Source organism: Schistocerca serialis, chromosome 1 (assembly GCF_023864345.2).
Source record: "Schistocerca serialis cubense isolate TAMUIC-IGC-003099 chromosome 1, iqSchSeri2.2, whole genome shotgun sequence".
In the NCBI taxonomy this organism is placed as follows: domain Eukaryota; kingdom Metazoa; phylum Arthropoda; class Insecta; order Orthoptera; family Acrididae; genus Schistocerca; species Schistocerca serialis.
In genome coordinates this window covers 1,269,447,733-1,269,465,566 of record NC_064638.1, presented here as the reverse complement: position 1 = coordinate 1,269,465,566, position 17,834 = coordinate 1,269,447,733, and the positions used below count along the sequence as shown (strand labels likewise).

At 36.8% G+C, this 17,834-nt stretch overlaps 1 protein-coding gene across 1 annotated transcript; it reads right to left on the bottom strand.

Moving 5' to 3' along the window:
• Window positions 1-14,477: 14,477 nt before the first annotated feature.
• On the bottom strand, window positions 14,478-17,096 carry LOC126459890 (28S ribosomal protein S2, mitochondrial). The gene is made up of 2 exons (XM_050095889.1): window positions 17,005-17,096; window positions 14,478-15,760 (listed from the first exon to the last, which is right to left on the bottom strand). Exons 1-2 carry the CDS (start codon window positions 17,036-17,038, stop codon window positions 15,048-15,050), a joined length of 747 nt encoding a protein of 248 aa, XP_049951846.1. The 5' UTR covers window positions 17,039-17,096; the 3' UTR covers window positions 14,478-15,047.
• Between the last annotated feature and the right edge of the window lie 738 nt (window positions 17,097-17,834).

The following is a 17,834-nucleotide window of genomic DNA, read 5'->3' as shown; positions in this document are numbered from 1 at the left end:
TACCCTCTCCCTTAAAACCCACTTCCTTTCGTCTTCCCCTCTCCTTCCCTCTTTCCTGATGAGGCAACAGTTTGTTGCGAAAGCTTGAATTTTGTGTGTATGTTTGTGTGTCTATCGACCTGCCAGCGCTTTTGTTCGGTAAGTCACCTCATCTTTGTTTTTTTATATATATATTATTACGTTTTTAAAGTGTACTACTCATTTTTATCAAGTATGCCAATTCAGAAGCACACATTCTAAAGATTAACATGCAAGTTACAGTCAATCAAGGTGCCATGATATCATTAGGCAGAGTGGATCTTAAGTCACATGCTAATGTATATATTCTGACCACATCTTAAGCTTCCGAAGCAATTTATTTGAGAATTTTGCATGCTCTTCTTGTCAGCTTCCACAAATTATTAGTGATTCTAGAGCTCTGAAAAACAGTTTTTTATATATATATATATATATATATATATATATATATATATATATATATATATATATAAAAAACTGTTTTTCAGAGCTCTAGAATTTGTGGAAGCTGACAAGAAGAGCATGCAAAATTCTCAAATAAATTGCTTCGGAAGCTTAAGATGTGGTCAGAATATATACATTAGCATGTGACTTAAGATCCACTCTGCCTAATGATATCATGGCACCTTGATTGACTGTAACTTGCATGTTAATCTTTAGAATGTGTGCTTCTGAATTGGCATACTTGATAAAAATGGGTAGTACACTTTAAAAAAGTAAAGTACAATGAAGAGGTGACCAGTGACACCAAACAGCTTACTTCTTGGTTTGTGGTGCTATGAGTGGTCAAATGAAGAGGCTTGAAATGCTGTAACATCCAAACTGTTTGAAATTTGAATATGCAACTTTTGGATACCATAAAGACATCCCAGGTACGTGAATGTAGTGCTGTGACCTCCTCCTAAAAAGTTCAAAACTGTGCCATCAGCAGACAAGGTGTTCCTCCCTGCCTTTTTCTACATCTGATATTAAATGAATTCCTCAAACACAGAAAAACCATCAATAGTGACATTTTCATTGTGACACACTCTGTAGCCTATAAAGATTAAATGGCCTGGGCTGTTCACAGACGGAGTGATTCTACTCCACGATAACATGCGTCAACACATCTCAAAGAGGAAAAAGTGTTATGGTAAAATTCAAGTGGGAGCAACTTGAGTGTCTTCCCTACAGCTGGGACATGTTGCCCTGTGGCTTCCACGCGTTTGGTCAACTAAGAAAAAACATCTCAAAGAGAAGTGTTTCAACTTGGACAGTGACCTGATAGACACAGTGGACGACTGGCTTGTGTCCCAGCCACAGGAATTCAGAGAACAGGGAATTCCTTGGCCCGTGAAACAGTGGGATAGTTGTGATCAGGCCTTTGGTGATTACGTTAAAATAAAGACTTCAATGACACCCACAGTGGTTTTCATACCTTTTCTTGTGAACAACCCTCATATATCTGGAGAACACCTTTTTGTGTTGTGTCACAGGCATACAAATCTGAAACACTTCAAAATGGAGCTTGACCACCTGTACTTTCCAAAAGGTATCAAGAATATCTGTAATGCCTATTTACTGATAATTTGCAATTTAACTCTTGTATAAGGTCGTGCAGTATAATCTGCCAGGATTTCAGCTATATTTGGCATCATTTTTAAGCTTCCCTAATATAATTTATACCCTAAAGTGTAAATTTCCTTTGCGGGACAATTTAGTACTATCGTTTATAGCACCTTTTCAGTTAGCTCCTCAAATGGCACCAGAATATAGTTAACTTTTCAGTTTTGCATACATGGGAAAAGACTGAAGGAGAAATTGTGGGGAAAATTTAACACTTGAGTCAGTCCCTTCATACCACTCAGTGTTTATAATCAGGAGAGTTAATACAAAGGGATATATGTAAATAATTGGACTTTATGTGGGATAATTTGTTGTCATGTGGAGCACTTTAACATAACAGAATTTTACTCAAACATGTGGGCCCTGCACCAGATACAACCAACTGGCAGTTCTGAATGTATAAAAAGGACAGCACAAATAGTTAAAAGGTTGACTCATAGAAGAGCTTCAAGGAAATGATAGGCAAATGCTTAAAGATATACACTAACTGAAGCATCAAATCCATTGTACAAAGTACAGAAATCTTGGAGTATACTACAATGTGTACGTTTTTCTGTGATCGGGACCGCAAAGAGGCTATGTACTGCTTGTTTAAATAATCTTTCTTCCTGTGTGTCTTAGACAAATGGAATGGAAAAAAAACCTCAATACCTTGTACAATGTGACATACCCTTGACCATGCAATTTACATATATTTTTTTAAATACTCAGAAAAATTCAGTTTTCAGAAGTAGTCGTACACATTCAATATGTTATGCCAACCAACCCATCAGTTATTATTTGCAATAAATAACAACACAACAGCAAGGAAGACCAGTGTAGTTAGGCATTGTGTAAGTTAGACTGTTTGGGTTTTTTATTTCAGGCCATTCGTTTGTATTACCATTTTTTATTTAAATGCTGTTAAGTTGTGGACTCTTTTTACTGTGAACATAAATTTTGTTGTTGCAAAAAGCAGCAATGCTCAAATGTTTTGTGGAATGATTTAGATAAAAGTTAGAAATAAGCAGATATGAGAAACATTTGATGCACCCTGAATGATGTAATACTGACTGCCAAAACATCCAAACACACCAAAAATAAACGAAAAGAACAACTATTTTAAAAAGCAGATAAAATTCACTTGACACATTTCTAAGAGACAGTTCCCACTCCTTCTGATCTGACCGTGTAAGTGCAGAGCAGATGTGGTTTGATTCAAAGAAATAGTATTGGCAACAGATGAGAGGTATATAACAAATAAATTAATAAAAGTGTGGTTTCAGCTCTCTGAAACTGCAGATGTGTGTGCAAGTTGTGTGTGTGTGTGTGTGTGTGTGTGTGTGTGTGTCTACTGCTGACAAAGGCCTTAATGGCCAAAAGCTTTAATTGTGTGAATCTTTTTGTTGTGCCAGAGGTGTAGGTCAACTTCTGCAGGAGGAATTAGGACCAGAATACCAGGTCACAAATTTTTTCAAACCAAGTGCTAGTCTGGATCAGGTGACAAAGGATTTAGGTTCACTCTGTAAAGGATTTACCAGGGAAGACACCGTGGTTATTGTGGGAGGGCCAGGCAACAGTATCGACAGAGATCCTGGGTACAGTATAGAGTGTGATCTGGTAAAGATTGCGTCGGCATCGAGACACACCAATGTTGAATTTGTATCTGTCCTGAGACGCCATGACCGGCCTCATTTGAACTCTTCTGTTGGGAGAGTTAATTTGGAGTTGGAACAGCTGCTTGGGTCGGGTGCGGGGGCTCATATTGATGTGGTTCCTGTTGATTATCTTAGTAGGTGGGACTATACCAAACACGGCCTACATCTCAACAGGAAAGGGAAGGGGAAACTGGCTGGGGTAATAGCAGGAAATTTAAGGGGGGGAGGCACTGCCATGAATGGTAAAATACCAGTGGTTACAGGTGTTGGAGCAGCACCTTTTTTAGGATAGGTAAGACAGAAAGATGTCAAGTTCTACGAGAGGTCAGGATTGAAACAAATCTTCAGTTTAGGAAAGAAATTAAACAGCACAATTCTAGCACATTTGATCACCAATCACAGCTATCAATTATAAATTTTCACCAATCACCAGAAATTTTATCTCCACCAAATTGTATCTCAGTCCTAGGTAATTGCATTGATGAATTAAAGTCACCCAACCCAGTCGACATAATCTGCCTCTCTGAACACCATGTGACCACTGGTATAGGAACTAGGCCTAAGCACAATGAGAAACTCAGACAGGAGAGTACTGCAAATGTTAGAATAAGGAAAGGTTCTCATAAAAGTATAATTAAAAATAATGTAAGTATATTTCATCAAAATATTGGGAGTTTAAAGAATAAAGTAGATGAGCTTCTGGTTTGTTTAGAAGATTTAGAAGCTGAGAATGAAATAGATATACTATGCCTGTCAGAGCATCACATTGTTACTGATATGGATAAGGTAAATGTAAATGGATATAAGCTCTCTGCACATGTAATGAGAGAAAATATGGAGAAAGGAGTTGCCATATATGTCAAAAGTTATCATTGTGCAAAAAGTATAGAAACAAAACAGTTTTGTGTAGAGAAACATATAGAAGCATGTGCCTGTGAGCTTAAATTAAATAAAGGCACATTTATAATTGTAACTGTATATAGGTCCCCATCAGGAAATTTTCATCTATTTCTGAAAAATTTGGACTCCTTGTTGTGCTATCTGTCAGACAGGGGGAAGCAAATTATTATTTGTGGGGACTTCAATGTAGATTCTCTGAAAGAGGGTAATAGGAAAAATGACCTTGAAGTATTACTCGGTTCTTTCAATTTGACACCTGTTATTGATTTTCCTACTCGGGTGGTAAAGGATAGCAGCTCACTGATAGATAACTTCTTTATAGACCAAGATAAGTTTAACCAGATAAATGCTCAGCCTGTTGAGAATGGTCTTTCTGATCATGGTGCTCAGCTAGTTACAATATATGACATAGCTCCATTCAGCAATACTAAACAGTCCTCCAAAGTAGTACGTTCAGTCAACGATTTAACAATTGCAAATTTCAGGGAAAGCGTACAGCAGTTAGACTGGGATGAGGTGTACCGTGAACCTGATGCCAATTTAAAATATAATTTATTTCATGACATTTTTGTAAATGCATTTGAAAACTGCTTCCCCAAGAAAATAGTTAAATATACTCGTAAGAAACCTTGTAACAAACCATGGCTTACTAAGGGTATAAAAATATCTTGTAACCGGAAAAGGGAAATGTATCTGACAGCAAGAAAGAGTAGTGACCCAGAAACTATCAAAAATTATAAAAACTACTGTGTTATATTAAGAAAAGTTATTAAAAAATCCAGGAGTATGTGTATCATGTCTGAAATCAGCAACTCTGATAATAAAATTAAAACAATTTGGAATATTATTAAAAGAGAAACAGGTCAACCAAGAGCAGAGGAAGACAGTATTACCATCAAATTGAATGAAAACTTTACGAACAAAAAGTCAAAAGTTGAAAATATTTTTAATAATCATTTTCTAAATGTTGTGGTTATAGTAGGATCCAGGTGTTCATTAGAAGATGCTAGGCTGTTAATGGAAGAGGCCATACCTATGCAATTTGATACAATTGAAATCTCACCCACTTCTCCCTCTGAAATTAGGAAAATAATAAACTTGCTTAAAAGCAAAAACTCACATGGAATTGATGGCATTTCCAGCAAAATATTAAAAGCTTGTTCTCAACAGATAAGTAAGATTCTCAGCCACCTGTGTAATAGCTCTCTGGAACAGGGCATTTTCCCTGATAGACTGAAATATGCTATTGTTATACCTTTGCATAAAAAGGGGGATAGATCTGATGTCAACAATTACCGTCCAATCTCCCTTCTAACAGCTTTATCCAAAATTTTTGAGAAAGTAATGTATTCAAGAGTAGCTTCACATATCTGTAAAAATGAAGTACAAACAAAATGTCAGTTTGGTTTCCAGAAAGGTTTTTCAACAGAAAATGCCATATACGCTTTCACCAGTCAAAGTTTGAATGATCTGAATAACCGAACACCACCCATTGGGATTTTTTGTGATCTCTCAAAGGCTTTTGATTGTGTAAATCATGAAATTCTGCTAGACAAGCTCAAGTATTGTGGCATGAGTGGGACAGTGCACAAATGGTTTAATTCGTACCTAACTGGAAGAGTGCAGAAAGTTGAAATAAGTAGTTCTCGTAACATGCAAAGATCAGCACATTCCTCAAACTGGGAAACTATCAAGAATGGGGTTCCACAAGGGTCAGTCTTGGGTCCTTTGTTGTTCTTATTATATATTAATGACTTGCCATTCTATATTCATGAAGAGGCACAGTTAGTTCTCTTTGCTGATGATACAAGTATAGTAATCACACCTGACGAACAAGAATTAACTGATGGAATTGTCAATACTGTCTTTCAGAAAATTACTAAGTGGTTCCTTGTAAACGGACTCTCACTGAATTTTGATAAGACACAGTACATACAGTTCCGTACAGGGAATGGTATGACGCCATTAATAAATATAGACCGTAATCAGAAGCATATAGCTAAGGTAGAATATTCCAAATTTTTAGGTGTGTCCATTGATGAGAGATTAAATTGGAAGAAACACATTGATGATCTGCTGAAACGTTTGAGTTCAGCTACTTATGCAATAAGGGTCATTGCAAATTTTGGTGATAAACATCTTAGTAAATTAGCTTACTACGCCTATTTTCACTCATTGCTTTCATATGGCATCATATTTTGGGGGAATTCATCACTGAGGAATAAAGTATTTATTGCACAAAAGCTGGAGTCCACCCAAGATCATCCTGCAGACATTTATTTAAGGATCTAGGGATATTCACAGTGGCTACTCAGTATATATACTCTCTTACGAAATCTGTTATTAACATTCAAAAGTAATAGCAGTGTGCATAACTACAATACTAGGAGAAAGGATGATCTTCACTATTCAAGATTAAATCTAACTTTGGCACAGAAAGGGTGAATTATACTGGCACTTAAGTCTTTGGTCACTTACCAAATAGTATCAAAAGTCTGACAGATAACCAACAAGTATTTAAGAAGAAATTAAAAGAATTTCTGAATGACAACTCCTTCTACTCCATAGAGGAATTTTTAGATATAAATTAAGAAACAAAAAAAAAAAAAAATTTAAAAAAAAATAAAAATAAAGAAAAACAAAAAACACAAAAATAAAGTTGTTATATTAACTTAAATATGTTGTTAAATTAACCTAATTATGTCATGTATTGGAAAATTCGACTCGTTCCACATCATTACGAAATATCGTATTCATGATCCATGGAACTAGTATTAATCTAATCTAATCTAATTTAATCTAATCTGTGCCTATCGCGGCTCAGCATCTCCGATATATGGTGAGTAGCAATTTTCCTTCTCTGGTATTGTTAAATTAATAAAGTGGATAGATAAAAACAATCTACTCACCAAGCAGTGGCAGGAGACTGCACATACAAGAGGTATTTAAGTTTGCAAGCAGTGTCTCCTCTTCCTGACAATAAGGTTGAAGGTGAAGAAAGAGGAGTCAAGGAAAAGGACTCGTGAGCTTTAAGGAAAAGGGTATAGCTCGGAGAAGTTACCAGAACGCCGCCTCAGAGGAGACTTACCAGACAGAATAGGGATGAAACACCGATTGTGGGGACTGCACAGGATGAGATTTGACAACCTGACAGCTTAAAGGAAAATAGGGTTATACACAAGAGATTACTGCCAAAATGTCAGGCATGAGTTAATAAGTGTGAGGGCGCAAGGGGATGGAGGCGGTGAAAAATAGACAGGCCCGGAAATGAAAGATGTAGAAAACAAAGAGAGCGAAGAAAGGAATAGTACTGTGAAGAAATGCTGACACTCAGTAAATTAACATATATTAAGGGCAGGTGGGTGGCGAGAACCATGGACGTGTTGTAGTGCCAGTTCCCACCTGCAGAGTTCTGAGAAGCTGGTGTCGGGGGGATGATTCCCGATGGCACATGTGGTGCAACAGGCACCGAGGTCATGACTGTCATGTTGTAAAGTATGCTCTCGCAAGAGGATATTGTGTGTTGCCAGTACACTCCCTCTATGTATGCCCATTCATCCTAACTGATAACTTTGTGGTGGTCATCGTACTAAAAAAGTGTACATAACAGCTGGTATACAACAGGCTGTTTCACAGGCAAAACATATACTGTCTCTCTTTGACAGTGTATGTTTTGTCAATTACTGTGCTAGTATATGAGAGATGGTACTGATCCTCCACAGTACACAAAATGGCTCAGAACATTGCTGCAGAGGCAATGAAAAAAGCATGCCAAATTTAAAAGAATGTAAAATCCCCAAGATTGGAAAAGTTTTACAGAAACTGAAAATTTAGCATGAACTTCAATGTGAGACGCTTTTAATAGTTTCCACAATGAAACTGTCTCTCAAAATCTGGCAGAAAACCCAGAGAGATCCTGGTCATATGTAAAGTACACCAGCGACAAGATGCAATCAATATTTGTTCTGTGTGATAACAGTGGTGATGTTACTAACAACAGTTCACTGAAGCAGGATTACTAAACACGGTTTTCTGAAACTCCTTCACAAAAGACAATATAATAAATATTCCAGAATTCAGATCTAGAACAACTTCCAACATGAGTAACTTAGAAGCAGATATCCTTGGTTTAGTGAAGCAGCTTAAATCTCTTAATAAAGGTGAGCCCTCTGGTCCACATTGTATACCAGTCAGGATCTTTCAGAATACACAGATACAATAGCTTGTCAAAAGATCCGTTATAGGCTAGAAAGTTGTCAAAGTCACACCAGTAGTGAAGAAAAGAAATAAGAGTACTCCACTGAATTACAGACCTAGGTCACTAACGTCAATTTGCAGTAGGATTTTGGTACGGACACTGTGTTTGAACAGAGTTACCTTGAAGAAAATGATTTATTGACAAATAGTCTGCACAGATTCAGAAAATATTGTTCTTGTGAAACACACAGCTCTTTCTTCTCACGAAGTAATGAGTGCTATCGACATGGGGTGTCAAATAGATTCCATAGTTTTTGATATCCAGAAGGCTTTTGACACCCTTCTTCACAAAAGACTTCAAATCAAATTGCGTGTCTGTGGAGTACCATATCAGTTACACGACTGGATTTGTGAGTTTCTGTTAGAAAGGTCACAGTTCACAGTAACAGATGGAAAGTCCTTGATTAAAACAGAAGTAGCATCTGGTGTTCCCCAAGGAAGTGTTACAGGCCCTCTGCTGTTCCTGATTTACATAAATGACATAGGAGACAATCTGAGCAGCCCTCTTAGACTGTTTGTAGATGATGCTGTTATTTACCATCTTGTAAAGTCATCAGATGATCAAAACAATACACACAAGATATACTCAAGAAAAGAGAGAGAAGTGTGAAGTCACCCGTGCAAGTACTAAAAGAAATATGCTAAATTTTGGATACACAATAAATCGCCAAATCTAAAGGCTATAAATTCAACTAAATACTTAGGGATTACAACTACAAATAACTTAAACTGGAATCATCACAACAATAATGTTGTTTGGAAAGCAAAACAGACTGTGATTTATTGGCTGAACACTTAAAAAGTGGAACAGGTCTACTGACGAGACAGCTTATACCATGCTTGCATGTCCTTTTCAGGAGAATTAATTACCCTGATTACTTTCAAACTATTATTATTATTATTATTATTATTACCACCCCAAAACAAACTCACATGATTTGATGCCCAATTTGTTCCCTTCCTACCCTTCATTTGGCTATGAAAATTTGGAGAAAACTCCATTGTGCAATTAAATGGAGTCATATTTTTGCTCCACTCATAAAATTTGACAAACAAACCATTCAAAAACTGAGGGTATGACTAAGTAAATTTAGTATGAGATACAGGGAAAGTAATAAAATGGATCAAGGAACAGACATGATCTAAGACATTACTGTAACTGTAATGAAAATGGAACAGAGAAGTGTAAGACACAGTTAGATGAATAGATTGAACAAGAAAGTTTTTTGGCGAACTCCAAGACATAAGAAAGGATTGACAAAAGGTGATAATGAAGGGTGGCTAGATGATATTGGAGAACATGCAGAAATACAATGGACACACAATACTGGAGACCATAAAGCATAAAAAATTTCACATGACGCCTTTGTCCAGCAGTGTATATAAAAGGACTGAGGCTTCATTTTTATTTATTTACTTTTGTATTCACTTGCTAGGCAGTTCTATAATCCACTGAACAGTCCACATTTTGAGGTAACAAGGCAGGCATCAAGAGAGTGCTTGAACTGTCACATATCAAAATTCTGCCTTTACTTTTGGATTTTTTCCTTTGAAGGTAAGTACTATTATTTTTTGCAAAATTTACACCATGACAAATTGATCTGAATGAATTCACTTATTTTAGCTTTAGGTCACTTGAATATTTGAGGTGGTTCTGTTCATTTGCAAATTGTTGCAAACATCTGAACCTAGATGTGCAAAGTCAATGAAGACCTTATTGAGGATGTGTGTACTTTCCACAGCAAATATAAATAAAAAAGGGCTTTGATTGAGAAGTAATTTTAACCAAACATAAATATGAGCAGGCTCAAGAATGCTGAAGTTATTAATGTCATGATCAGAGTTACGTTAATTGTTAAAATTATGGCCATAAATATCAGAATATTTTAAGTGCCAAATATCAGACTAACATGGCCGTGTAGGCTTAGATCACTGAAGATTTTCACAGGTTACTGATTCCCAAAAATGAGAAAACTTGTTACACCACAAGACTGCTGGGAAACAGACAGCTGTGGTTTCTTTCAAAGCTTACAGTGCATCTTGTCAAATAAATGGTCAAACTGCAGATCAACAGTATCCAAGCCTCATGATCAACTGTTTTAGCAAATATTCTGAAGCAACTGAGAAACAATTTACTCCACCGTAGTGCAAGCAGCTACTAGAGTATATCTCATGTATACAGAGGGATCTTTAAATTACATAATCACATAGCAGGACATTCATCTTTCCAGATCAGAAAGAGAGAACATAAGTGTGATATTAGTCAAGGGCAGCAGCACCAGTCGTAAGGTTCTAGAATTAGTTTTGTTTACCAACACTAATATGCCCACACAATACTGCAAATAAATGTGTGGTCAAAGTAAGAAGTTAGTAGCAGCAAAATCTTCAAGTCCAATTCAAAAACACATCACAAGTTTAGACAAGATGGCAATAGTGGCAGCAGATTTGTTGTTGTACAGAAATTGATAATATCTAGTCAGATTATTATAGACTCTCAATGTGAAATAGTCTGGATGAAAAGTGTCACAGATGGCTTGAACATCGTATTCAACACCTGCCTTGTGAGCTGTAGTGGTGTAGACTTTCAAGCAAAGTTTGAGCATTTTCTGGTCATTTATGGTAATAGGATTGATTTCAACTTGCCAGAAAGGAAATGTCATGTAATCGAAAAGAGGTATGAGGGACAGGAAGTTATGTCAGATTGTTTCAAATTACTTTGTGTTCTTAGAAAACTGACATGTTCAGGTCTCCTAGTAACTTAAGGCCCAGACTGCTTGTACTAGGTAAGACAGAGGAGGGGTCAACTTGAACATTTGATACCACCCATCAGCTTCAAGCTGCAATGTGACAATTGATAATGAGCTGAGGCTCCTGAAACTTCAGAGATTAAACGTTACCTCTGGTTGTCCTAATAAAGACTGGGTACAGAGCTAACAATTTATGTGGGCTTATAATTACATGATAAACAAATTTCCCTTTTGATAATAAAATTTTTGCCCAGCATGTTAAATCCTTTGAGAGACAGCCACATTTTCTGCATTATACTTATGTAACAAATTTTTCTTTGTTTAATTATTTTGTTTTACTGGTTTCCAATACCATACTGTAATTTTTGCAAAATGGATCCTTCATTAATATTTAATAGTCGTATGTTGTGGCATGAGACCACGAGTTTATTAAATTTTTACAATAGTTAGATGTAATGGGGAGAATATTGTAGATGCTGTGTATGTAGTCTTTGTATGGATTTGACGGTTTCTTTTCAGCGGTCAGAATAGCATTCATCTGTGTTTCTGTGGCATTGAGTGCTTATTTTGATTCTTTTTAGTTGGGGATGGGGAGGTTTCGGTTAAGTTTGGCAGTGGGGTTTTTATTTTCGTTTACTTTCTCTTTCATGCCAAAATTTGTCTGGCAAGTTGGATGACTTTTTGTTCTGTTAAAGTTGTTTTTGATATGTCAGTTATGATTTTCAAATTTTGGTTGATTGGTTAATTTGAGGTGAGGGTACCAAACAGTGAGGTCATTGGTCCCATTCGATTAGGGAAGGATGGGAGAGGAAGTCAGCCATGCCCTTTCAAAAGAACCATCCCTGCATTTACCTGAAGCAATTTAGGGAAATCACAGAAAACCTAAATCGGGATGGTCGGATGTGGGTTTAAAATGACGTCCTCCTGAATGTGAGTCAAGTGCTAACCACTGTGTTACCTTACTCGGTTTTAAATTTTGTATTTGGAGTTGATAATGTTGATTAACTGTCTTAACACTGTGGTTCATCTTTTTGTGTTGTTTAGCCACTTTGTTACAGTGCTGCCAAAGTGCTATCAAGTGCAACTACTTTCATAGATTTTGGTTCTCTGCATTGATATGGTCTTTTCAGTTAAGTGATGTAGGTCAAGTAATGTTTTCATTAGTCATAGTTATTTTTTGCTTTCTGTATTGGTATCAGCAGTTGAAGTTGAGCTATATAGCCCAACTGATATTCTTGATACCGCTTTTTAATTTCTGTGATTTTTTGTTGTTGTTGTTATATGTACTGACACTGCCTTTAGGCTTTTATGTATTGGTATCGGCCCTTTAAGTAATGTGTTTGTTGCCAGTTACAGTCAGTTTGCACTAATGTTGTGTTAAAATAAAGGAAAATTACAGGTTAATGACATGCTGACAACATGGTGGAACACAAGCTCAGATTATGAAAGGATAGGGAAGGAAACTGGCTGTTTCCCTTTGAATGGAACATGGCGTCTGCCTGGCTGTTTCATTTAATATATTTTACTGTTATCATGAATTTGCAATTGCTATTTTAGATTTTCATTTGTCTCCAACCAGAATCCCTGATTAACCATGGTTGACCCTTAAGCATCAACATTTATTATTAAGAATTTGTATGAGTCTGTATCTGATGTTTATATTTACATGCCATGGAAATAGGTACTGTTACTTGTCACTATTTTGAAATTGTGTTTGTGTAGCATCTTGGAGCTTTATATAATGTCACTGGTCAAAGCTGACAGGTGCAACTGAAATGGTTCAAATGGCTCTAAGCACTATGGGACTTAACATCTGAGGTCATCAGTCCCCTAGACTTAAATCTAACTAACTTAAGGACATCACACACATCCATGCCCAAGGCAGGATTTGAACCTGCGACCTTAGCAGCAGCGTGGTTCCAAACTGAAGCGCCTAGAACCGCTCGTCCACAGCGGCTGGCACAGGTGGAACTGAACGCTGTGGTTTATCCTATGAGGGTATCAGTGACCAGAAGGGTATTATAAAATCGTTGACCACAGATGGTAAAATGTACATCAAGAAAAATATTTTTGGCTTAGCAAGTGTGATGGTAAACTTGAATATTCACCATCCAACATTCATCTACTGGGGATGAAGATATGAGATATCAAGAACAAAGTTCAACACAACTTAGATGGTAATGTGTCAATCAAGGTAGTGAGGAATCAGATGGATTCACTATGGTTCAGCAGTCATTTTACAAGATTGCTACAAAAGTAAAAAACATTTCACGACAAAGTTACATGAAGCCAAAGTATAACTGACAAATAAAAGGTGAAAGCAGCTGAAATGGTGCTTCAGATCCCACAGAGTGGAGTTCAATGACACTGAAGTAAAATTTTGATAACTAGTAAAATCAGTGAATGGATCAAACTCAACTATATAGTCTCGCAGCATATTGGCATGAAAATAGTATACTGAATTTGGCCTTCCAAAACAGTTTTACTGAGGAAGACTAAAATAACTCCATCCTTCAAACATCACATTAATGCGCAAATGGCGGCTACTGAAATAAGTGATTGTGAAATAGAAAACAACACACAAAACAGAGGGCAGCAAATGGGCGAAATTAAATACCTTTGTGATCCTGTACAGATTTTGCAAAAGAACTTGGTCCACATCTAGTTGTACTTTGTTGTAGATATCTGGAGCAGTGAAGCATTCCTGTTTTTACTATTATGACCTTATGGATAATGTAAATCTACCCTGTAGAAATCAACATGGATTTCTTAAAAAATAATCGTGTGAAAACCAACTTGTTCTATCTGGGTAAGCCATAAGCAACAAGTAAGTCCCCAGCCTGATACCATGTTCCTGGACTTCTGAAAGACATTTGATACCATTTCACACTGTCACATTCTGAGCAAACTATGAGCTTATGGAATATTAGGCCAACTTTGTGGTCACAATGAGGACTCCCTGAGAAAACTCTACAGATGAATGCGAAAGTTGCAGTGAAGACTTACATAAAACGTAGAAGATCAGCTGAGTGTCAACACATTGCACAGGACCTTTACTCTTGTCAGTTCATTTTGAGAAATATTCTTCAAGAATTGTTGTGATTTAAAAAGACTGACTGATCCACATTTAAAATACTTATTATTTACAACAGAGGTTCTCAAATGTTTCAGACCTGCACAATCCTTTGATCTAATGGAGCATAATCGAGCCCTACCTTGTTCCCTTCTTCCACAAACTTTTATTATCTTTAGATGTTTGCAAAGGTGTGTAAGTCAGTACCCCTAAATGGTAAAAAATTAAAAAAAAAATTCATCCAATTTTACCTAATATTATTTTGACACGTATTTACAGTATGACCTACTACTGATAAGCCTAATAACAATCTTCTGTCGAAGAATAAAGTTTATTTTAAAAGTAATAATGGACAATTTCTTGTAGTACATCTGACTAAATGTATAACAAAAAATATTTGACATATTGAGTGGTGGAATACTGCAGTGACAATTATGACATCATAATCAAATTCAGAAGTCGAGGGAACTGAGCTATAGCTAAGATGTGTGTCAAAGTTCTATTCTTCCTCTACACCTTCTGATGCTCAAAAGGACTATTTAAGCATCTTTATGTTTATTGGCTCCCCTGAAAGACTAGGTAGTTTCGTGTGACACTACTATTTACAAGAGAATTTATGTCACTAAACTTTTTAATTTTCTAATGTTTTTCACAGGATAGACATGCTGCTACTATAAATGGTTCATGGTATAACCACAAGGTGTAAGTAGGTACTTCCTTACAAGAAAACGATACAGCAAAAAGAGGTTTTGACAAATACAGTACAAATAAAGTTTAAGGCAACGATATACAGAAAATTTATAGCTTGTTTCAGACTGTCCCTTTTAGGTGGTCCTCCCTTGCCTTTTTTCCTCTTAAAATCGCTTCTTTAAATAATTTGCAGTATAATTTCATTGCACAGGGGGTGTCATCATTTCCTGGCACTGGATATGTAATCAAATTTGGGTTACAATTTGTGTCCACAATACCAATCGTCGGGATAGTCATTTTGGCGCAATCTCTAACTGCTGTGTGCTCGGTGAGAATATTGTTCAGTGTGTTCAGGAAAATACACAAATCAGGTAAACGAGTAACAGCACCAAACTGAAAGGTTGAATTTGTTAGAACACCACCTCTCCAAAATCGCGTATGAGCGAACTCTTTGCACTCCTTTGCTGTTCGTTCCACTAGATGAGCATTCTGTGCCCCACGACAAATGAATAAAATGATGCCATCTCTGTAGGCCACATGAGCTGCGAAGTTCAGTGCTTGACGTAGATGGTAGGCAGTAATGTCCAGGTCAAAAATAAGATGCCCAAGTCGTGATCCGAAAATGAATGGCTTCATTCTTTCGTCCAAGGATCCTTCTTTGTGGCCGAGATGCACCCTAGCATTAAATAAATCGCGCACGGTAAACAAATCATGTACATGAAAGTAATCTGGATGTTCCAGTGGTGAAAGTTGAGGTTTATTCTCCTCTACACTAACACTAACCAATGTCTTCGGCAAAGCTTGGGAAGTAAAACTGCGTCGATTGTTGGCCACTGAAACAACAACAACAACAACAATAATAATAATAATAATAATAATCACTCAATACACTTACACGAGCACAATGCCACAAATATAGAATACATCACATACATTCAGCAACAGAAAGATTCACATTAAGCAGAAAGGAAGGAGGAAGGGGATTTATCGACATAAAAAAAACCTACATTATGGACAGGTAGAAAAGTTAAGAAAATTTTTTATAGCACGAGCAGATACTAGCAAAATACACAAAGCTATCACTCATATAAATACATCGGCTACTCCATTGCAATTTCATAACCATCAACAGATATGAAGAAAGTAAATTGGGAAAAGAATACACTACATGGCAAGCACCGGTATCATCTAACATAGCCACACATCGATCAAGACGCATCCAACACAGGGAAAAGGCAATATATACAGTGAGACGGAAGGATTCATGATTGCAATACAGGAACAAACAATAAACACCAGATATTACAGCAAGCATATTATTAAAGATCCCAATACCACAACAGATAAATGCAGATTTTGCAAACAACAAATAGAAACAGTAGATCACATCACAAGCAGATGTACAATACTAGCAAATACAGAATACACCAGAAGACATGACAATGTAGCAAAAATAATACAACAACTTGCTATACAACATAAACTAATAAAACAACACGTTCCCACATACAAGTATGCACTACAAAATGTACAGGAGAATGATGAATACAAATTATACTGGAACAGAACCATTATAACAGATAAAACAACACCACATAACAAATCTGACATAATACTCACCAATAAAAAGAAGAAATTAACACAACTAATCGAAATATCCATACCCAATACAACAAATATACAGAAAATAACAGGAGAAGAAACTGAAAAATACATCCAACTGGCTGAGGAAGTCAAGGGCATGTGGCATCAGGATAAAGTTGACATCATACCAATTATACCATCAACAACAGGAGTCATACCACACAATATCCACCAGTACATCAACGCAATATAGCTACATGCAAACGTATATATACAACTACAGAAATCTGTAATTATTGATACATGTCGAATTACCCGAAAGTTCCTACATGCAATGTAACATATACCGGACAGTTAAAAGGAAGTCACGCTTGATCAAGGTCCACGTCACTTTCCATTTTTTAACCAGACATAACGTCTGAGAAAGGAAATAAATAATAATAATATGTTGGCCACAACAGGTTTGGATTGGGCGCAAAAAAAAAAATCTTACCCACAAATGCCCATAACCTCCTCATCGGTACCATGTTTGTTTACAAACTTCACAGATGTCAAAGAGCTTCAAATACACAATGCAACGTGCGGTCATTAAGTATGAATAATCGAAGCACGATTTTGCAGAGAATCGATTTACTTACTTTTGGTTGCGCAGTCACAATTAAGGCCTACGCAATTACCTGCCTGCACACATCACAACTGCACAGACAAATCATTGCAAGTGAACGGCAGATTTGCGTGGACAAAGGCCAGCTCAAACTCTTCGTTACGTGAAGGTGTATTCACACTCAACCCATTTACATGGGGCTTCCGAAACTGGATCTCGCAAACCGATTTCCCAGTACTGCTTCTTGGGTTGGTCATGCAAATATATCAAAATCTATTTTTCAAATCTGTTTCTGGTTGCCGGTTTTCCAATCCCGCAATCGAGTTACGCTCCCATTTAAACGCAAGCGGTTTTGAAACGTGATAGGATGTCAGATTTCGTCTTGCTATTTGAAATTTTCGGCTAATATGAACGGACTGGCTATTTGTACAGTGAAGGATACGCAGAAATATTAGCCTGAAGCTATTTATACCTCCCCTAATTGAAGAGAAATAGAGATTGTGCTGACTAAGTCATAAACTGTAACAGCCGTTTTTCAGGTGCCGTATCTGACTGGGCTTGCAAATCCCTTCTGACATTAACATGTATTAAGAACGGTTACCGAAATTTGGTTTTCATCTCCAGAACGAGATTTTCACTCTGCAGCGGAGTGTGCGCTGATATGAAACTTCCTGGCAGATTAAAACTGTGTGCCCGACCGAGACTCGAACTCGGGACCT